Source organism: Melanerpes formicivorus, unplaced genomic scaffold (genome assembly GCF_026170545.1).
Source record: "Melanerpes formicivorus ecotype bairdi unplaced genomic scaffold, bMelFor1.0.p_v2 SCAF_468, whole genome shotgun sequence".
Lineage (NCBI taxonomy): Eukaryota > Metazoa > Chordata > Aves > Piciformes > Picidae > Melanerpes > Melanerpes formicivorus.
In genome coordinates this window covers 63,482-87,978 of record NW_027142820.1, presented here as the reverse complement: position 1 = coordinate 87,978, position 24,497 = coordinate 63,482, and the positions used below count along the sequence as shown (strand labels likewise).

The 24,497-nt window shown below is 52.7% G+C and overlaps 2 protein-coding genes across 2 annotated transcripts; one reads left to right on the top strand and one right to left on the bottom strand.

The window, feature by feature from the left end:
* The first annotated feature begins 378 nt into the window (after positions 1 to 378).
* LOC137459942 (uncharacterized) lies at positions 379 to 5,424 on the top strand. The gene is given in 3 exon segments (XM_068170612.1): positions 379 to 916; positions 1,937 to 4,612; positions 5,276 to 5,424. Coding segments are annotated over 3 exon segments (3,363 nt in total).
* Positions 5,425 to 12,993: 7,569 nt separating this feature from the next.
* LOC137459943 (hydrocephalus-inducing protein-like) lies at positions 12,994 to 23,910 on the bottom strand. Its single transcript, XM_068170613.1, has 11 exons — positions 23,876 to 23,910; positions 21,844 to 21,946; positions 21,038 to 21,242; positions 20,448 to 20,689; positions 19,414 to 19,565; positions 17,868 to 18,060; positions 17,099 to 17,204; positions 16,255 to 16,515; positions 15,498 to 15,640; positions 14,584 to 14,802; positions 12,994 to 13,115 (listed from the first exon to the last, which is right to left on the bottom strand). Exons 3-11 carry the CDS (start codon positions 21,222 to 21,224, stop codon positions 12,996 to 12,998), a joined length of 1,623 nt encoding a protein of 540 aa, XP_068026714.1. The 5' UTR covers positions 21,225 to 21,242; positions 21,844 to 21,946; positions 23,876 to 23,910; the 3' UTR covers positions 12,994 to 12,995.
* Between the last annotated feature and the right edge of the window lie 587 nt (positions 23,911 to 24,497).

Sequence of the window (24,497 nt, the reverse complement as noted above, 5' to 3'; positions counted from 1 at the left end):
CCTCAGGATCCCCTAGTATTAGCCCTGGAAAGGGATAAGAAGGGTCCAAAGCCTAAAGAACGTTGCTGTGATGCATGTAGTATTGGACAGCAGTGTCTCAAGCTAACAAGAAGAGATAGTGGAAAGGAGAGTGAAATAAGCCTGAGGGAATACCATCCATTCGCTCCAGGGTGGGAAGGGCCTCTTCCCAGGCCAAAAGAGGAACAAGGGGATCCCAGCCCATTAGAGGAACTGGAGCGATGGTGGAAATCTAAGTTTGGGCACAGCCCTCAGAAGTTAGACAACAGTTGGGAGGAAGATAGTCCATTAAAATCAGGGATTGACGAGAGGAAAAGCAGCCCTCAGGGACTAGATAGTCCACAAGGGTTGGGGAGCCACATGGATGCTGACAGCCCACCCAGACTAGAAGTCGAAAGGGAGGAAGGCAGTCCGTCAGGAGCAGAGAGCCAAAGGGAGACACGTAGCCTACCCAAGCTCAGTCCATATGGGGATAACAACACATCCAGAAGTGGAGACATTTGTAGAATGGAAACCAGCACACCAAGGACTGGGGACAAAAGTAACTCGCTGGGAAGCGGCGTCTCTAAACTGAGAGGCGACGTCTCTGAATTGAGATATAGTGAAAAGGATGATAACGAGACATGCAAAAAGGGGGGCAGAGAACAACTTAATATAGTAATTCAGATAAAGGATGAGAGAAATGGGAGGGGAGCAGAGGATGAGAGGGACAGCAGCCCGGGACAGGATAGGAGCCAGCAGATACAAAAAGGGCGACAGACGCAGGACGAGAATCGGATGGATGGTGTAATAGAGATAGGAGGGGAAAATGAAGAACAGGAAAGGGGGAAGAGGACAGAGAAGAGAAAGAATAGGGGAGACATTGAAGCACAGGAAGGAGATCCCGGAGAAGAGATCGGTCACTCGTATTATACCAGATCTGTGGCACGGGGGGAAGCAAAGCAAAGAGAGGAAGGGAACCATATGATAGCTCCTCTCTGACAAGTTGTACCAACGTTAGGGGAAAAGACTAGAGTAAAGGTGCCGTTCTCGACAAATGATTTGAACAGTTGGAGGGATGAGGCAAGGAATTTCAGGAGAAATCCTGAGGGAGTGGCGAAGAGGTTTGAATTAATGGCAAAGAATTTAGATATTGATTGGGAGGATATAGAAGTGATGCTGTCAGAATTGACAGATACAGAAAGGGAACTCGTATTGGAAACAGGAAAACAACATGCTCAAGTATTATCAGGAAGACTAGAAGATAATTTTCCCAGCAATAAACCAGAATGGGACCCAGACAATGCCGAGCACTATCAACAGCTAGTGCAGTATAGAAAACTGATAGCGATGGGCTTGCGTAATGCGATCCCTAAGGCTATCAATTGGTCAATGCTATATGACATCAGACAGGGAAAGAATGAGACCCCATCAGAGTTTTTGGATAGACTTAGGGCAGTGATGAGACAATATACACCCCTGGACCCAGCAACAGAGGAAGGGAAACAGCACTTGTTAGGGTTGATGATGGGACAGAGTAACCCAGACATCAGGAAGAAATTACAAAAACTTGAGCATCCAGCAAATAAAAACCTAGAGACACTGCTGAATGAGGCATGGAAAGTATACAATAATAGAGAGATTGAGGAGAAGAAAAAAGAGGACAGGAGGATAGCGAGAGTAGTGGCTGTAGCAGTGGCAGCTCAGAAGACAGGTTACTCAGAACCTGGAACCAGGGGAAGAGGTAGAGGCAACCCAGCAGGAAGGGGAGGGAGGCTCCAACCCCACCCAGCTAGGGTGGGGTCAAATCAATGTGCGTACTGCCTACAGATGGGACACTGGAAGCGAGAATGCCCCCAACGAAGGGAAAGGCTCATGGCCACTACTACTACCACACATCAGGATAGTGAATGAGGGGGACCGGTGGGCCATACCCTAGCAGACCCACTGGTTAAAATGGAGCTAGGGGAAGGTAAAAAGGAATTGAACTTTTTGATTGATACGGGAGCAACTTTTTCGGTTTTAAATCAGGAATTGGTACCTAAAAGTGATGAATTTGTACAAGTTGTGGGAGCAAAAGGCCAACCAGAAAAGGCTTACTTTTTGAAACCCATTAAATACAAAATTGGGAAACAGATGGGAATTCATCAGTTCCTGTATTTACCAAATTCGCCAAAGCCCTTATTGGGGAGAGACCTATTGGAGAACTTGGGAGCCATAATAAAGTTCAACAAGGACAAATTAGAATTACAAGTAAATGAGGAACAACTGATTACAGCTCTAAGCCTAACGATCAGTTGTGTGGAACCTAAACCTGAGAATCACAATTTCGAGCGAATCCTGAACAAGACATACCCATTAGTGTGGGCTACTGATATACCTGGGAAATCAAAACAAGCAGTACCGATTGTTGTTGAACTTAAAGTTGGGGCAAAACCGGTGATAAGAAAACAATACCCTCTGAGGATAGAAGACAGGAAGGGGATCGAGCCCATAATCGAAAGGTTTTTGGAACTGGGGTTATTGGTAGAATGCGAATCAGATTTTAATACACCAATCCTGCCAGTAAAGAAACCTAACGGAGCCTATAGATTAGTTCAGGATCTGAGAGCAGTAAACGAAATAACCAAGACATTACATCTGGTAGTTGCTAATCCATACACACTTTTAACTAGACTGAAGGATAATTTGGCCTGGTTCACCGTATTAGATTTAAAAGACGCATTCTTCTGCCTTCCCTTAGCTCCCGAGAGTCAAAAGATTTTTGCCTTTGAGTGGGAATCTGTAGATAGAGGAAGAAAGACTCAACTTACCTGGACGGTATTGCCCCAAGGATGGTGCAATTCCCCTACGATTTTTGGGAACCAGTTAGCCAAAGAATTAGAACAGTGGGAAAGGCCGCTGGGAGATGGCACCCTTCTGCAGTACGTAGACGACCTCCTAATAGCAACGGTGACAGAGGAAGAATGCCTTGAATGGACTATTTCCTTGTTAAATTTCCTGGGTTTAAGTGGATATCGAGTTTCTCAACAGAAAGCACAGCTGGTGCAAAAAGAAGTGGTGTACCTGGGATAAGAAGTCTCCAGAGGACAGCGATCCCTGGGAGCAGCTAGGAAAGAGGCCATCTGCCAGATACCTAAACCGGAGACGGTGAGAGATCTGCGCGCCTTTCTGGGGATGACAGGGTGGTGTCGGCTATGGATCTACCAGTACGGGATACTCGCTAAACCACTGTATGATTTGTTGAAGGAGACTAAGAACGTCCTAGTTTGGACTCCCGAGGCAGAAGGGGCCTTCAAGAAGTTGAAGCTGGAGCTAATGAGAGCACCGGCCTTAGGTCTCCCAGATGTATCAAAACCATTCTGGCTGTTCTCCCATGAGCGGCAAGGGATGGCCCTAGGAGTCCTAGCACAGCAATTGGGACCACACAAGAGAGCTGTGGCCTACTTCTCCAAGCGATTGGATGAAGTAAGTAAAGGATGGCCAGGCTGTCTGAGGGCAGTGGCCGCAGTAATAATTAACATAGAAGAGGCCAGGAAGCTCACGTTGGGTCAAAAGATGACTGTGTTAGTGTCTCACACTGTGTCAGCTGTGCTGGAACAGAAAGGCAACCATTGGCTGTCGCCTTCCAGATTCCTAAAATACCAGGCCATCCTGGCTGAATCAGATGACATAACCATTCAGGTGACTAACATTGTGAACCCAGCTTCATTTCTAGAAGGAAGAGACCCAGCAGAACCCATCGAACATGACTGCCTGGAAACAATTGAAGCAGTCTACTCCAGTCACCCGGATCTCAAAGAAGAGCCGTTCGAAGATGCAGACAACTGGTTCTCAGATGGCAGCAGCTTCGTGAAGCGAGGAGTAAGAATGGCTGGCTATGCAGTCACTACTACAGAAAGGGTAATTGAGTCGAACTCCTTGCCTGCAGGGACCTCAGCTCAAAAGGCAGAACTGATAGCTCTGACTCGAGCCCTGGAATTGGCGGAGAACATGCAAATTAATATATGGACAGACTCTAAATATGCCTTTTCCATTGTACATGCTCATGGAGCCATCTGGAAAGAAAGAGGACTGTTGACTACACAAGGAAAAACGGTCAAACATGCAGAGGAGGTTCTGCGATTGCTAGAGGCGGTCCAGCTCCCAGCACAAGTGGCCATAATGCATTGTAAGGGACATTTGAAAGGTAACACTATTCCAGAAATAGGAAACAGGAAGGCAGATACAGAAGCTAAATTGGCTGCCACGAGGACTAGGGAAGTGAAAATAACGGCCCTAATACCAGGAGAGCTGGATACCAACATCCAGCCAGATTACCAGGAATCAGATCATAGGTGGATACGAAGAAGGAAGGGCAAAATATTAGAAAATGGTTGGGGTCAATTGGAAACAGGACAGTTAGTAATACCAGGAAACGTGATGTGGCAGTTTGTAAAGGCAGAACATGAGAAGGCCCATTGGGGTCTAGATTCGCTTCACCAATATTTGCAAACCAGGATAGCAGGACCGAAATTATTTACTACTATAAAACACGTTACATCCCAGTGCGAGCGGTGTCTGAAAAACAACCCGAATACGGGAACCAAGGTACACCAAGGAGCCATAAATCGAGGTAAATTCCCAGGTGAAGTATGGCAAATTGATTTTTCTGAACTCCCAAGAAAAGGGGGGTTTCGGTATTTGTTGGTATTAACTGATACGTTTTCTGGGTGGCCTGAAGCATTCCCTTGCAGGACAAATAAGGAAAGAGAAGTAACTAAGGTACTGTTGAATGAAATTATTCCACGGTTTGGGGTACCGAAGAGCATTTCTTCAGATAGGGGTACACATTTCTGTGCAAAAGCGGTGAGAGCAATAAGCAAAGCATTACAAATCAAATGGCAATTACACACGCCTTACCGTCCACAGGCCAGTGGGCAAGTGGAAAAGATGAATCACCTTATTAAACAGCAAATTGCCAAAATATGTCAGGAGACTAATTTGCAGTGGTATCAAGCTCTGCCTATTGCTCTACTGAGGCTGAGAGTCAAACCAAGATCAAAAGAAAAGTTAAGCCCATTTGAAATTTTGTATGGTAGACCTTATGCTATGCAAGTTGTGAATGGGGACGCTATAGGCCAAATCGGTGATCAGTACATTTATCATTATGTAATTACGGTGGGAAAACAGTTTGACAAAAATGCTACTGTGGTGATAGAGCACCAACCTAAACAACCTGATTGTAAATTGCATTCGTTTAATCCCGGTGATTGGGTGTATGTTAAGAATCTTTTAGTGAAACCCCTACAAGAGAAGTGGGAAGGACCTTTCCAAGTGCTGCTGACTACCTTCACCGTGGTTCGAATCAAGGAGCGACCTACGTGGATCCATTATTCACGAGTCAAGAAAGCTCCGGAGAACAAACCAGAGGAGCAGACGTCATGATCCTGACTCCACCTCAAACATTTACAACTCTGATCATTGGACTCTCGATAAGTATAGCTCTTCCCCAAGGCTCTGCCCCAATAGACCCATGGTCTCATGCACACCAGTGTATCCACCTGGAGAGGGGAGAGAAGGGACCCTATTTCGAGGTTTATGCCTTACGTAACAATCAGCCATACATGAGTAAAGTATGGCATCAGCCCTCCATGGTAGCATACAAGGGAGATCAAATCCAAATTGGGTGTCGAGAGCTTGACCCAGTGGAAGGAAAAACAAGGCAGCTAGTATTAACAATTCGACCCTTGATGCCAGACTCTAAACATAACCTAATTACCTTTAGTCCAGTGAAAATGGGCAAGCCCACTGTCTGGGTCCAGCAAAAGGGTCCAATTTCATGCCAGTGGAGTGACTTCAGGGATCCACCCGGATTACAACCCCATAACTCGGTAGTTTATAGAGAAGATTCGCTTGGGGAACTACATCCCCAAAACCTAACCCTTGACCTACACCCTCTTCTCTTTCCTGCGGGAAAGATCGTAGCATCTAATGGTCCTGAGGAAGGGAAAGCACGGTGTGAAATGGCATTTAGATTGGATCAATCAATGTCCTTCGTATGCGAAAGACAGTTGAAAATGCTGGAACAGGGTTTTAGCTTCCCTAGGCATGCTGTCGAATATAAGGTGCAATTACCGGGGGACGTGATCCCATTGTATCCAGATTTAGACTTGCCCCAAGAAACCACTCTACCAATAGGATGTAAAATAGTACATAACCTAACCTTTATAGGGCCTCAAGTGATAAGAAGATCTAACGAACTAAAATTATTGTTAGACCCCACTTATTCCCTGCAAAAGGTGCAGATGAACATTCACACCGATGTTACACATTTGCAGAAGGATTGCCGACCATTTATACAGCAAAGCCTTAAGGGATGGAATGCATGGCTGGCAACTAGGTCTTATCACAGACGGGCGCAAAGAGATATGAGTGGATGGGTCGGCACTGGATTTGGAATACTAAATGCAGTGGATCAAGAGGTATTGGTGAACAAATTAAGTACTGTCACCACCAACTTAGGAAAACTCAAAGTGCCCCTGAGTTCATCTGTGCTTACATTAGCAGAAACGCAATCGCTAGCAGTAAAATTACTAACCATGGTAGCAAACCATACTGCAGAGGATTTTGTGAAGCTCGCTGATTATACAGGGGAACTTAGTAGAGACATTGCACTCGCTATCCAATGCTCTCAGACACAACAATGGGTACAATCAGTAGCGGCAGGAATAATGAGAGAGGGAATGTCAGGTACATTACCTCAAGAAATAAGGGAAACAATATTAAAGGACAATCACACTACACAATTTGAGAAGGACCACCAAGCCTGGTGGCAATTAGTAAATTTCACTTATGAGCCTCAATGAGATCACATTGAAGCTTATGTCCTCACCATCAGTACGGCAGAAGAAAGAGCTATCTTTCCTATCCTCACTCTAGGGACAATACATCAAGATGTCATTGTCAGACCAATAGACCACAATGTCTGGGCCAGTTATGATTATACCAAAAATAGGTGGCAATCAGTTAGCACAGAGGCATGTATTCCTAGAGGACAATTAGGCTATGTTTGCGAAAACGCTGTAGTAGAAGCAGAAGATTTATGCTTAGATGTCGAAAACAGTATATGTACCTTTGAAATGCTTTCACATAATAGAACACAATCACAAGTTTACTATATAGGGAATGGGTGTGCTTGCGTGAGGACAGCTTGTGACAACGTCACTATAGATAATTGCCAAGAGGAGACTAACAATACTAACTTCTGTGTGTGCAACTTCACCAAGATAGTGGGTTGTGATTTTCATTATACTGTCCCAATAACTACTCAACAGCTAATTAACGCAGATTTTAACCTATATCAAGAGATACCGAAATTACAAATAGGGATGGACGTCAAAATTCTTAAAGCGATGCTCGCACATCCTAAAGTGAAGAAATTGGTGCAAAAGGTGAATCAAACGACTAAATGAATGGTATGGCAGGTAGAGCATAATTCAGAAAAAATAAAAGATGTCCTGACCGAAGTAGAACAAGTAGGCCAGCAACATTGGTGGGACATCTTTACAGGATACTCCCCAACAGCTACACAGGTCTTCAACTATCTGGTGCACCCAATGATAATAGTAATTGTAGTTCTGTTACTATTAACTCTCACAAATATTTGTATGTGGTGGAGACTAAGAATCATAATGAAAAGGACCCAAATGGTTTGGGCTATGGTACGAGCGTACCAGCGCCCTATAGGATTAGAATTTGACGAAAGAATTCGTAAGTAATAAGAAAAAGGGGGGAAATGAAGCCCCAAAACAGATAGCTTTCGAGAAATAATGGGTTAAAACATAGAATGTGGAGCATTTGAAGAAAGCATAAACCAGATAGAGCAATAAATCGGCTAAGGCATGGGACACTGTGACAGAAAAAGGAGATAAGGAATAAAGACTGATAAGAACTGTTAGGGCAAGCATGATTCAGAGCCAACAAGGTCAAACTGACCCTAAGAGCCTTGTCAAGTCAGCGGAACCAAGCCAGGTACACCGGGAATTGACCAAATTAGGAAAGGAGTTCAAAAGTTTAAGGAGGAAGACTCATCAGGAGACCCCTGCCCATGATGAAGGCCACCAGAATGACCACCAAGAAGATCCTCAAAAGAGATGTCCCCGCCCACGCTCCGCCTACACCACGCCCCATATGAATATGTATGCAAAGATATGATTATGTATATGATCTGATGTAATACTACATCCAAAACTGTATAAAAGACATGCTTTTGTTACGGGAAAGGGAGAAATCCATTTAGTGATTTCTCCAACGCGTTGCCAATAAAAATACCTCCTGTCTATCTGACTTAAACTGAGTCTCTTAGGCAGTTATTCTCGCCTTTTGGGGCAAAATTCGGCATCAGAGGTGTCCCACAAAGTGTCACCTCTGGATTCCATGCCCAGAAGTCCTGCCCCCCTGGAACACTGCCTGCAAAGGTCCTTTCTTCCCTTTTCCCTTCCTCTCTCCTCCTGGGAAGATGTGCAGGTTCTTAGCTGAGGCCTGCTCAGCATTGGTGATTCTGCCAAGCAGGCCTGGAGCCGCTGAATTGGGGCCTGGAGCTGCCAGGCTGAATCTTGTGCTGCGGCACAAGCGGTGGGGGAAGGGAGGGGAGAGAGGCAATGGCAGGGAGGGGGCCGTGGAAGCCTGGGGGTGGGTGGCCTGGTAGAGAGAGAGGTCTGTGTGAACCTTTGGCTTCATGAGCTTCTGTGTGGAGTCCAGAGCAGGGATTTCTGTGTATTTGCTCTGCACTACAGCCCTGGAGCAGTGGAGTTTGTGAGCAGCCTCTCCAGTGTAACTTCCCCATCCTATTCCCTCCTCTCTGGGAGCCCAAGCCCTTCTCTTGCCCCTTGTGCAGCAACAGAGCAACCTTCCTGCTCGTGAAAGCACCCCAGGCTCTCTCCAGCAGATCCCTGTCCCTCCTGACCTGGGCAGAGGCAAACCCACACCTGGGAACAAAACTCCCTGAGCAATGCTGCTGGCTTGGCTCAGGCCCTGAGGCCTGGCAGCACAGGAACAAGGGCACTCCTGAGCCACACAGGAGGAGGTTGCTAAGAGGATGTTTGGGGGGGCTGCACAGCTGCCTCCAGAGGAAGTCAGCCTTGGCTCAGAGCAGTTGAAGTGTAAAAACACCAGAGGGGGAAAAGCAGCCAGGCAGAAACTGCTGGGAAAGTCTGCCCTGGAGTCAGCTCTCCTGCTCCAGGCACCAGGGCATGGCAGTGATCACCGCTCCCTTGGCAGCTGAGATCTGGCCCAGCAGCAGCCTTTAGCAGGCCAGGCTTACCTAGCTTGTGTCCAAGGGAAAACTAAGCCCATGGCTGCTCCCCCTTAAGCCCAGGAGGGGCAGGAAGAAGCCAAAGGAACCCTGCCTGCTGTGGGCACTTGAGAAGCAAAGCCAGAGAGCCAAAGAGAAACCCCTGTGGAAAGAGAGCAGGAGAAAGCTGGAAGGCAGCTGAAGGCAGAGCTGAGAGAACACAGCCCAGGCAGTGCCAGCTGAATACCTCTTGGCAGGATGTCCTGGGTGGACAGGACTAGGCCCAAAACAGGTTTCAGTCAGAGCCCTAAGAAGCTGGGGGAGACAGACCAAAGGAAAGATGTCCCAGTACAAAGCTAGCCAAAGCTGTTTGGCAGGGATCCTGACCACTCAGTGCTGTGCTGATGCCCAGCAGGGGATGGGCTAAGTTTCCAATCGCTTTTCTGCCAGGGGTCAGTTGTGTTTCACAGCAGCAGCTCAACAGAGAGGTTCTTCAGTCACCCGGCCCCTGTTTGCCTTTGGCTCTGGCTCCTCTTCAGCCAGCCAGGTGTGTGCCACTCGCCCATCCCCCTGCACCAGCATCCCCCACCTGTACTTCAGTTTCACTTTCAGTGTCAGGCACCGTGCTTATAGTTTTATAGTTTCATTCAGGGTTGGAAGGGACCACAAGGATCATCTAGTTCCAACCCCCCTGCCATGGGCAGGGACACCCCACACTAGATCAGGCTGGACAGAGCCTCAGCCAGCCTGCTCTTAAACACCCCCAGGGACGGGGCCTCGACCACCTCCCTGGACAACCCATTCCAGGGCTTCACCACTCTCATGGTGAAGAACCTCCTCCTCACATCCAGCCTCAATCTCCCCACCTCCAGCTTCATTCCATTCCCCCTAGTCCTATCACTACCTGAGATCCTGAGAAGTCCTTCCCCAGCCTTCCTGTAGGCCCCTTTCAGATACTGGAAGGCGACAATTAGGTCACCTCGGAGCCTTCTCTTCTGCAGACTGAACAGCCCCAACTCCTTCAGTCTGTCCTCATAGGAGAGGTGCTCCAGCCCTCTGATCATCCTTGTGGCCCTTCTCTGGACACGTTCCAGCACCTCCACATCCCTCTTGTAATAGGGGCTCCAGAACTGGACACAGTACTCCAGGTGGGGTCTCACCAGGGCTGAGTAGAGGGGGAGGATCACCTCCCTCGACCTGCTAGCCACACTTGGGTCCTATTTGTACTGTTCCTTGGCTTTACAAAATTATACCCAGCACAGAGTTCTGGGTGATAAACATTCCTGCCCGCTGCTTCCAACCCCAGGTCTGGGACTGACTCACAATCTCCGGCCTGAATGTTGATTCACAGTGTCACAGGATCACCAAGGTTGGAAGAGACCTCAAAGATCATCCAGTCCAGCCTGTCACCACAGACCCCATGACTAGACCATGGCACCAAGTGCCACATCCAATCCCCTCTTACTATGGTAGAGCCAAACACTACATGGTTGGAAACTCATCCCGTACCTCCTGCTACTGCACCGAACACCATTCTTGGTCTGGAGAGACAAATCCTGTGGAGACATGGAACTCCAGAGAGGATTGAGTCAGACAACAGAACTCACTTCAAAAACAATCTTGTGAAGAACTGGGCCACAGAGCAGGCATGGAGTGAATATTCCACATCCCCTACTATGCACCAGCTGCAGGGAAGATTGAGCACTACAATAGTTTGCTGAAGACCACTCTGGGAGAAACATCTAGCAGCAGCAACCTGGCTGGTAAATAGCAGAGGCTCAGTGAATGGAGCTGGACCTGCACACTCAGGTTTGTCCCGAAAGGTAGAAGGTGATAGAGTTCCTGTTGTTAGAGAAAAGGATCTGTTAGGCAAAACTCTTTGGATATTTTCTCCTTCAGGAGAGGCCAAACCTGTCTAAGGGCTGGTTTCTGCTGAAGGTCCTGGTCACACTTATTGGGTAATGCAAGAGAATGGAGAAATTCAGTGCATTCCCCAAAGAAATCCAACTTTAGCTGAGAGAGTTTCAATTCAGAGTGTTGTACAGATACAACCTTGTGCCCAAAGGAGTAATCCATGAGGCATCTACGGAGCACGAACCCTAAGATCCCTGAGAGCTCTGAGTCACCTGAGAGTCCCTGCTCCTTTTCTTTGCTGCAATGCAGAGAGACAAACTGTTTTCTGTTTTCTTGGTGCCTGGTTTTTGGACTCCTGAATCATCTCCATCTGAAAGTATCCAGAATGGACTGTGAACTTTATTTACTCATTGTAGCTATTGTTTTAGATGAGATGGATAGTATTAGCAGCCACTGGAATTGTTTAGAAGGGGTGGAGCTCAGTGTGGTGAAGGCACATTATGCCCAGAATTATGCCCAGATATCGATACCTGTCCCAGCATGTGGACAAGTTCCCTCTCCTTTCATGAGGGGAACAAAGGCCGAGGCAGCACAGCCCACCGCACACACCCATGGCAGGGGATGCTGGTGCTAATACCAAGTATGGCATCATTCTAGCTTCACGCTTCCTGTAGGCTGCAGCCGATTGTTTACGGCATGCCCATTGGCCAAGTCTAGCCGCAAGAAACCTGTAAGTATTACCCCAACTTGTAAATACGTTGCCCTCTTTCACTTTGCTCTCTCTCCTTGCTCCAGCCTAACCTCATGCCATAGCCTTGCTCTTAAGCCTGCATCCAGGCAGGCCTGTTGAGCCTTGGGCCTGAGAGTATCTCCAGAGGAGTGACATACGCTGAGCGCCTGAGAAGCTACAGCCTTGTATTACCAGTCTCAGAGGCCGGAAGACCCTGCCATGTCTTCAAGAGGACTGGACCCCTGAGGGTAAGATCTGCCCAGTTGCCAGGGAAGAGACTAGCCGAGTCCAGCAGTCCAAACATCTGCCTCAGCCTTAAGCAGCAGACTAACAAGCTGCACAACCCTGGGTGTCAGCTCAGAAAGCGGGACCAGTGCTTCATCGCATGCCTGCATGATGTCACTGTTGTGGGAGAGAAGAGGAGTCCATGCCCTGTGCTCCAAAGCTGGGACCACTCCGATAGGGTCCCGTCCACACCTTCGAGCCAAGCAAAGGGGAAGTCGCTGCTTCATGCAGCCGCACTTCCTCCCCAGGGCTGTCCACGCCGGCCCCGAAGGTCGTTGCCACAGGGCCGACCCCATCCTGGGACCAGCCCTACCGGCCCTGCCAGGCCGATCCCACAGGACCGCTCCCTGCCATCTGAAGGGAGCTGCCACAGTCCTGCCAAGGGAACCTGCCTGCCAGCTAGCCTACATTCCATCTCTTCTCTGCTGCCGTGGGAGGGAGAAGGCTGCCCCCCACTGTCACCATCTGGACCAGTCAGGAGCCAGCCCGGTGACAGCAGACTGCTACAACAAAGGACACAGTGAATCTTCCCCCGTGCTTTCCACTTACTCATTAACATTTGGTTCAAAGCACCCGCGTCTAGCAAAGTAACCTCTGATGCATTGTAATGTCTCTCTATATAGTTAGGCAGCTGCCAATGTCCCATGAACTCGCCATCTGGTGGACAAGCAGTGGAATTGCACCCTTCTTGAGATTCATAGAAATTAATTCTGTAAATATTCCAATGGAGTCCAAATGATAAATACTAAACCACTTATGGGATGTATTGCACAACTGTGTACTAGAATATGTACATCAAATAGTGGTTATTAATTATTTTAATAATTAATACTATTAATATTTCTGTGTTTCATATTAATTAATAACCTCTTCATCACACCCCGAGCCAGTGACAACAGCGCTGAGGAAAATCTGCACCTCACGGCTGCTGCTCTCCAAGACAGTGTGAGCTGGTTCTGCCTCTGGCTCCAGCACCTGCAAAGAGACGAGAAGAGTCACTGAGCAGGGCCCTGAGTGCCAGGCTGATCAGGGAGCCTCCAACAGCAGCCACACAGAGGGGCTAGGAAGGACATTCCCATGGCTCATCCCATGAAGACGGCAGCAGGAGACCCTTCTGCTGTAGGCTGTGTGTCACCTGCTGACCAAAGCCAGCAGCGCCAGCACTGCAAGCACACACGTGGGAACTGCCACTGGGTACCAGTGCCTGACCTTGCTTTTCCTGGCCCCTATAAACCTAGCAGCCTCCAGTTTCCCTCCTGGACGCTGTGGGTGGAGAACCCCAAGAATGAACAGCTCTGGAAACTCTTTTTAGGACAAAGGACTTTCCAGAGAGATGTCTGGTGTGGGGCAGCCACCACACTGCTGGGGGCTGGGAAGGGGTATTTGGGGGTGGGAGTGAACTCATTTGGAAAGTCTCTGACTGCTCTGCCTCTGCTAGGCAAAATGATTTGGCTTCCAGGTCTTGCAGTGGTTCAGCAGCTGGGGCAGAGCCATCACCCAAGAGAAGTGTGTTGGGCAAGGAAAGTCAAAGCAGAAGCTGCTGCTGAGATCCCCACAGCCAACAGCAGAGGGTGTTGGAGTTGGAAAAGACCTGGATGATTGTCGAGTCCAACCATCAGCCCTGCTCTCCAGACCCTTGGCCAGCTTTGCTGCCTTGCTCAGTGCAGACAACGCTCAAAGCTCAGCCCCAAGGTGCTGGGGGGCTCCGCAGCACACACAGCAGAGTGCTGCTACTGCTGCTCTGCACCCAAAACAAGAAGCAGGGGATTGAACTCCTTGGGAGTTCAAAGGCACTGAATCTAAACCAGATCTGAACTCCAGGGAATAGAGATCTGCTCAGTGCTGACCAACAGCTCAAGTGGGGGGCAGGAGGTTGGGGGGCAAGAGGATGAGGCCAGACTCTTTTCTCAGTCATGCCCAGTGACAGGACAAGAAGCAAGGGGCACAAACTGGAGCCCAGGAGGTTCCATCTGACCAGGAAGAGAAGATTCTTTGCTGTGGGGGTGCTGGAGGCCTGGAGCAGGCTGCCCAGAGAGGCTGTGGAGTCTCCTTCTCTGCAGAGATCTCAACCCCCCCTGGTTATTGTGATCCGGGCAAGCTGCTGTGGGTGTCCCTGCTTTAGCAAGGCGTTGAGACTGGATGACTTACAGAGGTCCCTTCCAACCCCCACCATGCTGTGCAAGTGGGTTCAAAACTGTGAGCTCCCATCCAACACAGACTGCAACACTTCAGCTCTTGGTTTAGGGTTTGCCTTCTTGTCCAAGAGACTTCCCCATCTTGTCTGAGCCCTCAGATCCCTGAGCAGCATCCTTTCCTCTAACACATCCTGCTGGTTCCCATTCAGGGGTGGATTCACTGTCAGGAGGAGCAGAGATGGAGATCTGCTGCCATCAGCAGACCTTCCTGTGGCAGCTCAGGGAGCTTTTGCTGTTGTGCTTCTTACCTTCTTCTTGACAGGCCAGGTGGCACCTGGGGCCCTTGTGGTATCCACCCACTTGATGGCATGCAGGCTGTCATCCCAGTCAGGGACCTCCTCTGGTGGCAGCTGGAAGGAGATCCTGGACACCTGACACTTCACTGGGTGCTTTTTAAAGGTGACCTCAACTTCTGATTGCAAGGTCACTGTGATGTCCTTTGCACAGCCAGCATGGAGGTGTCCCACCTAGGGAGAAGCAGAGAGCCAAGACCAACCTGGGATCACTGGCAAGGACAGGAGAGGTTGTGGGCGTGGGGAGCAGCTGTGCCAGCAACACCTCTGTGAGGAGAGGCTGAGAGCCTGGGGAAGAGCAGCCTGAGAGACAATCTCTCAAAGCTTATCAAGAGCTAGAAGGTGGGGCACAAGAGGATGGGGCCAGACTCCTCTCAGTGGTGCCCAGGGACAGGGCAAGGGGCACAAACTGGAACCAAGGAGGTTCCATCTGAGCCAGAGGAGAAAATTCCTTGCTGTGAGGGTGCTGGAGCCCTGGAGCAGGCTGCCCAAAGAGGTTGTGGAGTCTCCTTCTCTGCAGAGATTCAAACACACCCCCCTGGCCATTGTGATCCTGGGCAAGCTGCTGTGGGTGCCCTGCTTTGGCAGGGGGGTTGCACTAGATGACTCCCAGAGGTCCCTTCCAACTCCCACCATGCTGGGATTGTGTCAAACTGCATCTTACTGAGGATTTATCTGGGTTTTGATGGAGAAGAACACCACCAAAAGATGCCACGTCCCACAACATGGAGCTCTTCTGGCCCCAGCAAAGCCAGGGATGGCATCTCCTAGGTGGCACTGAAAGGGGTTCTCACTGCTCCATGGTGGCTCCCAGAAAGCTGCCAGGCAGGGTCTGAGCAGCAGGGAAAAGCAGAGACAACCAAGCTCACCTGGGGGCAGAAGTGGAAGGGAGGCTCAGGCAGCCACTGGAAGCGCAGGGCCTGCCCCCTGCTGCGGTTGGCGATGGTGAAGGTCACGGTGCAGGGGGTGCCAACGGGACAGAACCCAAACTGGATGTGATCCCCTGGGTCAGCTGTTGGCAATGAGAGAGAGAGCTCTCAGCATGAGGGGAGAGCCCTCTGCCCCCCACAGACACACAGGACTCCAGCTCTACCTTCTCCAAGCCTTCCTTCCCCTGGGACATGCAGCCCAGGACATGTCTGGGCCTGGGCTGAGATCACAGCACCAGCTCACCTCCAGATCTGCACCTTCCAGCACCCCCAAGTCCTTCTCTGCAGGGCTGCTCTGGGCCCAGCATGGACCCCTGAGGGACACCAGTCTCCATCTGGACATTGAGCTGTTGATCACTATCCTCTGGCTGTGACTATCCAACCAATTCCTTAGCCACCAAGCAGTCCACCCAGAGAGGACACAAATGATCAGATGTGCTCTTCACAGCACCCCATGGGCTGGCAGACCTCCTTTTAGAGCTCCTCAATCAAAAGCTGCTTCCTTTGAGCCCTCCCTGCTGGCCTGCAAACTTCTCCCTTGACAGGGCACCTGCCCTGGGGCTCCCAAGCAAGGCTGCTCTGCAGGCTACAAAAGGTGACAGCAGCTGGCTGCTAAATCTGGGCCAGCCCTGTGCTGCCACAAGGTGTGCCCAGCCCTGGAGGTTCCTTGCTACACCCTGGCAGCCTCTCCTCTTACCCTCCAGGCTGTCCTCCTCCAGGCTGCTCTCAGGGAGGTTCTGCTCCTCCCTGTCTGCCACTAGTCCCTGGATGTTGTCCAGGGTGAAGTCATCCTCATAGCCTTCCCCCAGCAGCCTGATGGTGGTCTCAGAGGGGTTGTCCAGCACGGACAGGTGGAGCTTCCCTTCCAGGCGTTGGGCCAGGGTGGGCTTGAAAACCACCTCAAACTCTGCTGTCTGCCCACGCTGCAGGAGCAGGGAAGCAGTGTGGGGCTTCCTCTCTGCACAGAGATGGACACCAGGGACAGGTGAGGCACTGCAAACATTTCCATGCTCCAGAAAAGGAACAGGAGCTTGAAAAACAGCTGTCTCTAAGCACAGCCTGGCTCACCAGTGCTTCCAGACCCTCCTCCCATGGTCACAAAGCTGTGACACTACCAGGGCCATCCCTGTTAGTTGTCTTAAGCTCAGCTCAGTGCTCAGCCCTGGCTCAAACTGCAGCCAGATAGCTCCTGCCTTAAGCACAGCTGAGTCAGAGTGCTTTGGGCTTTTGCTGGCTGGCTGTGAGCTCAGGGGCAGCCTCCCTTCAGGCTGGGGACTCCCCATATGCAGCACAGACCTCAGATGCTCCACTGAAGTGGTGTTACCCCGCCCAGGACTCAACCCACCACCTCCATAAGAATGGAAAAGCTTCCTAGAGCTTGCCAGGTAGAAATCAACCCTGCAAAGAGTCCATGTGCAACAGCCCCAGAGAGCCCCAGGACACAAGCTATGGCCAACAGCTGCTTGCTGCTTGGCCAAGCCAGCAGCAGGACACAAGTTTTCCCTCTGTGAGTGACCACATTTCATGGGTGATGAATTCACCTTCCCCAGCAGAGTCCTTCATGCCCACAGCTTGGGAGAGGCATTTGGTGCTGGGCCTGGCTTTCAAGAAGAAAACTCCCTCTTCATCCAGCAGGTCCAGCAGCACCTGGGAAAAGAGCAGGACCAGACTGGGGTGGGCACAGCATGGCCCAGGGCCTGAGCCCACACTGCTGCTGTTCCACCACGGGGAGCCCAGCACGCTGCCCCCCTTCCAACACAGCTCTGAGCACAAGGCTGGAGCGAAACCAGCCCGAAGCCAGGCATCCAGAGACACTGGGAGGGGATGGAAACAGAAGCAGGCAGGACAGGAAGGCTCCAGCCTGACTCTCTGAGTTGTGTTTCCCTGAGAAGGTCCCAAAATCCCCTTTCCCAGAGGAACTCCCTTCCTGGCAAGCAGAAGTCAGCCAGGGGCTTCCAACAGACTTTCTGAGGCCCCTTCCCAGGCTGTTCCCTGAGGCAGGGAAAACACAAACCCCAGGGCTGGGTCAAGGCTGGCAAGGACAGCAGCAGAGCTTGCAAAGGAGGTGGAGGCAAAAGTGAAGGGCTGCTGAGGCACGAGCCTCTGCCCACTGCTTTGCCACAGCAGAAGCTCAGGAGGTCGTCCTCCTGCCACAGAGGGGCTCTGAGCACAAGCCAAGGCTTTCCTTTGGGCTCCAAGGGCACCTGCAGAGCAGTGGGGCCCCTGCCCACCCTCACCGGCTGCGCTGGGCCCTCTCCTGCCCAGCAGCAGCCTTGTTCCCAGAGCAGAGCTCCCTCAGCAGCTGCTCACCTGGGCAGGGACAGGGCCAGAGTTCTGCAGGAGCAGGGGCAGCTTCTCCCAGGCCCCCAGCAGGAGCCTCCTGAAGAGCAGCAGGGGGTTCCCTCTCCTGTCCTTCAGCGCCGGGCGCAGGACCCTCACCTCCGGCAGCTTCCCCTCGCCGCTGATCTCAAAGCTCAGGCTCTGTGCTCTCACTGCTGCAGGGCTGCAGGGGAGGGGCAGCAGAGCCACTGCTCACTTGGCAAGCAGTGGAGCCAGGGCCACCTGCTGCATTTCCCCTGCCTGGGGCTCCTGGCCCCCAGGACACAGCTCCCCCTTGCCCCTCTCCTCCCAGTCCCATCCAAGAGGAATCTGCTCTGCAGAGCCAGAGCCTCCCAGAGCACCAGTTCAAACCATTTCACTTAGAGGAGCCCTGCAGGGCAGCAGAGACATGAGGAGGTGACAGAGGCCATGGGGCAGGTTCCCTGGCTGTGCTGAGGTGAGACAGAAGCAAGGAGCATGAGCAGAGCATGGAAAAGTCTCCAAGGAAGAAGGGGCAAATCAGTGACCCCAGCAGGGAAGGTGATCTCCACAGAGGCTCAGAGCAGGAATTGCTCCTTAGGGCAGCAGACTGATGGATCCACTCCCAGCTCAGCTACTAAAGGGCTGGGCAAGGGCAGGGCAGGCCCAGGACACACACAGGGCCTAGGGCAGAAGAGCTGGGGTCTTTTAGTGAGGATCCAATGGCTCCTTTAGCATCAAAGATCTTCATGCACCCCAGGAGATCCACCAGATCACCTCCTGAGCACAGGAACAAGGAGGCAACAAGGGCAGCTGGCTCAGGGCATGGAAACAATCCTCTGTCCTTGGCATTCTCCAGCTCAGCTGAAGCTGCACACAGCTCCATTGCTTCCTGATTCATCCACTCCCTGTTGGCTCCTTGGCATCAGAGAATCCTGGAATGCTTTGGCTTGGAAGGGACCTTGAAAGCTCATCCAGTCCAAGCCCCCTGCAGGCAGCAGGGCCCTTGGCAACTCCTGCAGTTTGCTCAGAGCCTCAGCCAACTTGACCTGGCATGGTTCCAAGCATGGGGCATTCCCCACCTCTCTGGGCACCCTGGGCCAGTGTCAATGTCCCACTGCCCTCACAGGCACTGCTGCAGGCTACAGCAGGGCACTGACTCCCCAGCTCTGCTGGATCTCGCAGCTACAGCTTCTGAGTTCTCTGCAGCATCTCTGTCAGCAGGAGAGGCTGAGAGCCCTGGGGCTGCAGAGCCTGGAGAAGAGCAGCCCCAGAGGGGATCCTGGAGGTGAGGGTGCTGGAGCCCTGGAGCAGGCTGCCCAGAGAGCTTGGGGAGTCTTCTCTGCAGAGATTCCACAGTCCCCTGGCCATGGGGATCCTGGGCAAGCTGCTGTGGGTGCCCTGCTCAGGCAGGGGGTGGGGCTGGATGATCCCTAGAGCTCCCTTCCAAGCCCCTCCCTGCTGGGATGCTGTAACGCTGAGTACTCTACCCAAGGCTACTCCAAGAGCTAGAAGCCATCAGGAAGGTCCCCTCCCAAGCTCTCCTGAGGTGAGTTACCTTGTGTGGACATCGAGGGAGGCCTCAAAAGTGCAATAGTAGCTCTTCACCTTCCGTGGAGTGAAGGTGACCGTGGCAAAGGCCTGGGAGCAGCTGGGCACGGACAGCCGGACAGGATCCACCTCAAACACCTGGCCAGAGTGGCTCTTCAGCTTGGGGAAGCCCAGAGAAGGCTGTTAGGAGGAAACTTTTCTCCATGTGCTGCTGTCTCACCCATACAAGGATCATGAGGAACAGCCCCAGACAGTGTGGCCTCCTTCTGGCTTCCCTAGACAGGCTCCATCTGTCTCAGGGGGGGAATCCAAAGCAGTGCTGCCCCAGGGGGCTGCCATCAAGCCCAGGAGTGCAAAGCTTGCTTTCAGCGCTGGTCAGAGCCCCAGCACACATGGGAAGTGAGGACTGCATGGAGAACCCTGCAAAGAACCTGCCCCTGGCCTTTAAAGAGAAGGGGCAAAGAGCAGGGAGCCTAAGGAAAGCAGAGAATGGCTTTGGTTGGAAGAGACCTTTAGGATCATCAAGTCCAACTCTGAGCCCAGCACTGCCAGGTCACCACCAAACCATGGCCCTCAGCACCACAGCTCCACAGCTCTGAAATCCCTCTAGAGATGGGGCTCCACCTCTGCCCTGGGCAGCCTGGGCCAGGCCTTGACAACCCTCAAGGGAAAGAAATTGCTCCTCGTGTCCAACCTAACCCTCCCCTGGCACAACCTGAGGCCATGTCCTCTTGTCCTAGCACTTATTCCTTTTGAGAGGAGACCAACCCCACCCCAAAAGGGTCTGCTTGGAGCCCTGGCTCAAAGCTGAGGAAAAGCTCCTCCTCTGCCTGTGCTTCCAAGAGATGTTCAGAAGGGCTCAGGTCTCACTCCAAAGCCCCAGGGGCCTGGAGCTAAAACCTTGCCTGAGACACACTGAATGCAGCCCAGCTGTCACCTGCCCTGAGCTGCACTAGGCTGGGCAAAAGGAAGCAAGGAAGCTGGAGAACAAGGCAGATGCCACACAGCCTTCAGAGACTCCCCAAGGCCTCCTGTTCTTACCTTGCTGGGGCTGGGTTTGCTGGAGAGGAGCACATCGCAGGGGATTCTGTTCACATTGCAGATCCTGAAGCGTGCCGTGGCCTGGTGCCCAACCAGGAGCTTGGTGAAGATGAACTTGTTCTCATCTGTGAGGAACAGCCCCTGCTGCTCCTGCACTGTCTGGAGGACCTGGCAGAGGTTGCTGCTGCTGCTGCAGATCTGATGCCCCTCAAAGATGGACTCAAGGTCATCAGCCAGGAATGCTGTGAGCAGAGCAGAGGGAGGGCTGAGGATGGAGAATCCTTCCTGCTGACCTGCCCTGCCCCTGCTGGCCTCTGAGAAGCTCTTTCTGCCCAGGGAGCTGCAAACCCCAGCCTTGGGTGGGGGAGCTGCCTGTGAGGATGGAGCTCAGGCACCCTCAGTCTGAAAGGGTTTCTTTTGATCCTTCCATGCATCCCTCCCAGCCTCTCCCACTGGTGGGCTTGGCAAGAACCTCTGAGGATTCGCAGAGAGATGCAAGGTCAGGCTCAGGCTGTCTGCTCTGTCCCAGGACTGAGGCTGGGTGCCGAGCAGCAGCAGCCTGGCCACAGGAACCCGTGGGCAGCACTCACCTGGAAGGCAGGACTCGGCCAGCAGGGTGTAGGGGATGCCAAGAGGGTTGTCCCTGGGGTCTCTGTTGCTGATGTCGATGAGCAGCTGCTCCTGGCACGGCCCTGGCAGCTCTGCAGCACAATCTACTGTCACCAGCTGCTGCTCCCCAGGAAGGATGGAGCCAAAGGCAGGGGACACTGTGAACATGCCCAGGGTGAGGCGAGCCTGCAGAAAGAGTCCCAGCAGAGGCTGATGGCAAACAGCCTCACTCTGAGCATCCCAGCAAGGAGGACCCTGGGCCTTGGCCTCCAGCTGGGCCCAGGGCAGGCAGGGATGACACCACGGCCCAGAGCACAACCCAGGATGAGATGAACAAGCTAAGAAGATGTGCAGGCCTAGCCTGAGTGGCTTAGAGAAAGGAGCTGGGTTGTAAAGGGTGAAGGTGGGAGCTGGGGTCCTTCAGCCTCCAGTGTGAAACAAGAGAGCAGAGAGAACTGTGAGAAACCATCAGAGAGGAGAGCAGACTGGGCAGAAGGCAAGGCAAGGTCATCTCCTGTCCCTGGACTGGGAGTTCAGCAGGGACACTCCACAGCTGTGGCACTCACAGCCTTGTTTTGGCCAGCAGCTACCAGGTACAGATCCCTTCCCCTTGGCCCCACAGCTCCAGGGCTGAGCAAGAGCACAGCATTGAGCAGCTCCTTCCTCTGCTCAGGGCTGGCAGAGGATGGGTCTCCCCCATGCAGCCCGTGTCCCATGCCGTGGGCACAAGCCCCCAGCCTGGGCACAGCAGGGGAGGAGCCTGTCTTGGGGAGCAGGAGCCACCCACCTTCACAGAGGGCTTGGTTTCCTTTGGCAGCAAGGGCTTGCTCTGCTTGGCTGCAGCAGACCTTCCACTGGAGCTCCCCTGCTTGTGGGAGTCGGAGAACTTCCTTTGATGTGCACCCAGAGGAGAGAGCAGAGAACATCCCTCAGGCTGAGCTCCTCCTGCCCTTCTCCACAGCCAAACCTTCCTCCCCAGGGAAGAAAGTCCTCCTGCTCTTCACAACCCCCTGCACCACCTGTGGCTGTAGCTGATGGGCAGATGGGCTCCAGCAGCAGCTGCATGAGGATGAGCAGGAGGATTCTGTGGCATCTCTCTCCTCCCTGCTCACAAGCCAACTGCACAGGCAGACAATAACCCAGGGCTCACAGAACATGGACTTGTTTAGTTGGGAGAGACCTTTAAGGTCAGCAAGGCCAAGACTGACCCCAGCACTACAGGTCACCACTAAGCCATGGCCCTCAGCACCACACCTCACAGAGTCACAGAGGTGTTGGGGCTGGAACAGACCAAGCACCACATCTAAACGACCTTCAAACACACCCAGGCTTGGTGACTCCACCACCTCCCTGAGCAGCACATTCCTCTCCTGACCACTCTTGCTGGGACACAGTTTTTCCTGATGCCCAGTCTGAACCTACCCAGTCACAGCTTGAGGCTATTCCCTCTTTTCCTGTCCCTAATTACCTGAGAGGAGACCAGCACCAACCTCTCCACAGCTCTGAAACCCCTCCAGGAGCAGGCACTCCACCACTGCCCTGGGCAGTCTGGGCCAGGCCTTGACAAGCCTCAAGGGGAAGAAATTGTTCTTCATGTGCAGCCTAAACCTCCCCTGGCACAACTTGAGGCTGTGTCCTCTTGTCCTAGCAGTTGTTCCTTGGGAGAAAAGACTAACCTCAGCTGGCTCCAGCCTCCCTTCAGGGAGTTGTAGAGAGCCAGAAGGGCTTCCCTCAGCCTCCTCTTCTCCAGGCTAAACAATGCTAGGTGCCTCAGCTGCTCCTCACAGCCCATGTGCTCCAGACCCTTCCCCAGCTTTGTTGTCCTTCTCTGGCCACCTTCCAGCACCTCAATGCTCTTGGAGTAAGGGGCCCAAGCCTGGCCCCAGGACTCACAGTGCAGCCTGGTTGTGTGTCCTGGCTGCCTGCCACACGCCAGCCCTGCTGTGGGGCCTCCTCCAGCAGGAAGGTTGCTGCAGGCCTTCTCACCTTTTCTTTGTGGGCTCAGCTGCAGCCTGCTCTGCTCTGCAGATGAGGAACTCGAAGGGCAGGAGGCCTCTGTTCTGCAGCAGGAAGCTGCAGGCCCTCCTGGTGCCGCTGGCCATGGCCCCGCAGTCGAGCAGTGCCGCAGGGCTGATGCTGTACTGGCTGAAGACAGCTCTGGCTGAGAGCCTCACTGGGATGCTGGCCATGGGCTCCCCTCCTGCCCTCAGCTTGGGCTCCAGCACCTGCAACCAGGGCAGGGCTTGGTAAATCCAGCAGAGCCCAACCTCTGGCTCTGGCCTGTGGCCACAGCCCAGGTGCCCATCAGCTCATCCCCCTGCTCTGAAGTCCTTCTCCAGAACTGCATTTTCAGCCCCTCTTAGAATCATGGAATGGGTTGGCTCGGAGGAGTCATTGCTTCAATTTTCCTGCAGTCAGCAGGAACAGCTGAGGGCAGAGCAGGTGCTTCAGAGCTCCAAACAACCTGACCTGCAGTGCTCCCAGTGATGGGGCAATGACCACCTCCCTGGCCAAGCTGGGCCAGGCTGGCACCACCCTCAGTGTCAGACATTTCTTCCTCCTATCCAGGCTGAATCTTCCTCTTTTAGTTTCAAACCATCACCCCTTGTCCTGTCCCAGCAGGCCCTGATCCAAAGTCTGTCCCCAGCTTTTGGATTGGCCCCCTCCAGCACTGGAAGGGCCAGAGCTGGCTTCTGAAAGCCTTTGCTGTGTGCAAATAACAGAAGGTTCCCCAGCTAAAGCTTGCTTTCCAGCACAGCCATGTCCTCCTGACCCCCTCAGCCCAGCTGTGCTCACCCTGCCTGCCCCAGGCAGCTCACCTGGCACAGCAGGATGGCTTTGTCCTCAATGCTGATCTCCCTCTGGGGGTGGAAGAGCAGCTGGACAGTGACAGGATGCTCAGAGGCAGGCAGCAGGCCCTGCTGGGGCTGCACAGTGAGGTGGGAGGCCAGGTCACGGCTTCCGGGGTCTGTGGGGCGCAGCCTGAACCTGGGGAGGGAAGGAGAAGAAGATCTCTGCAGTGAACAGCCCAGGGGGCAGCAGCACAGCCAGGACCTGGCATGGGACCAGTAAAAACCAACCAAAGAATTCTGCTGTGCTTAGGAGCCCCAGGCCCTGGCAGAGCCAGGCAGTGCTGAGTGCTGGCAGCTCCCCTCCACCCCCAGCGTTTTCATTCCTGCTCTGAAGAGTCTCCTGAAGAGAAAGGACTTAGCCCTGGAAGGACAGCAACAGAGCTCAGCAGGGACTGGCCTCAACTTCAGGGGCACAAAATCCCAGACCCCCAGCATGGGAGGGTTTGGAAAGGACCTCTGGGGATCATCTGGTGCAAGCCCCCTGCTAAAGCAGGGCACCCACAGCAGCCTGCCCAGGAGCACAAGGGCCAGGGGGGGTTGGAATCTCTGCAGAGAAGGAGACTCCACAACCTCTCTGGGCAGCCTGCTC

Coding starts and splice junctions, on each gene's coding strand:
- LOC137459943 (XM_068170613.1), bottom strand. CDS start 21,224: ATGTTCACAGTGTCCCCTGCCTTTGGCTCCATCCTTCCTGGGGAGCAG. Junction 18,061..19,413: donor TCCCTCGATGTCCACACAAG/GTAACTCACCTC, acceptor CCTCCCCTGCAG/CCCTGCAGCAGTGAGAGCAC. Junction 15,641..16,254: donor GGAGGAGGACAGCCTGGAGG/GTAAGAGGAGAG, acceptor CATTGCCAACAG/CTGACCCAGGGGATCACATC.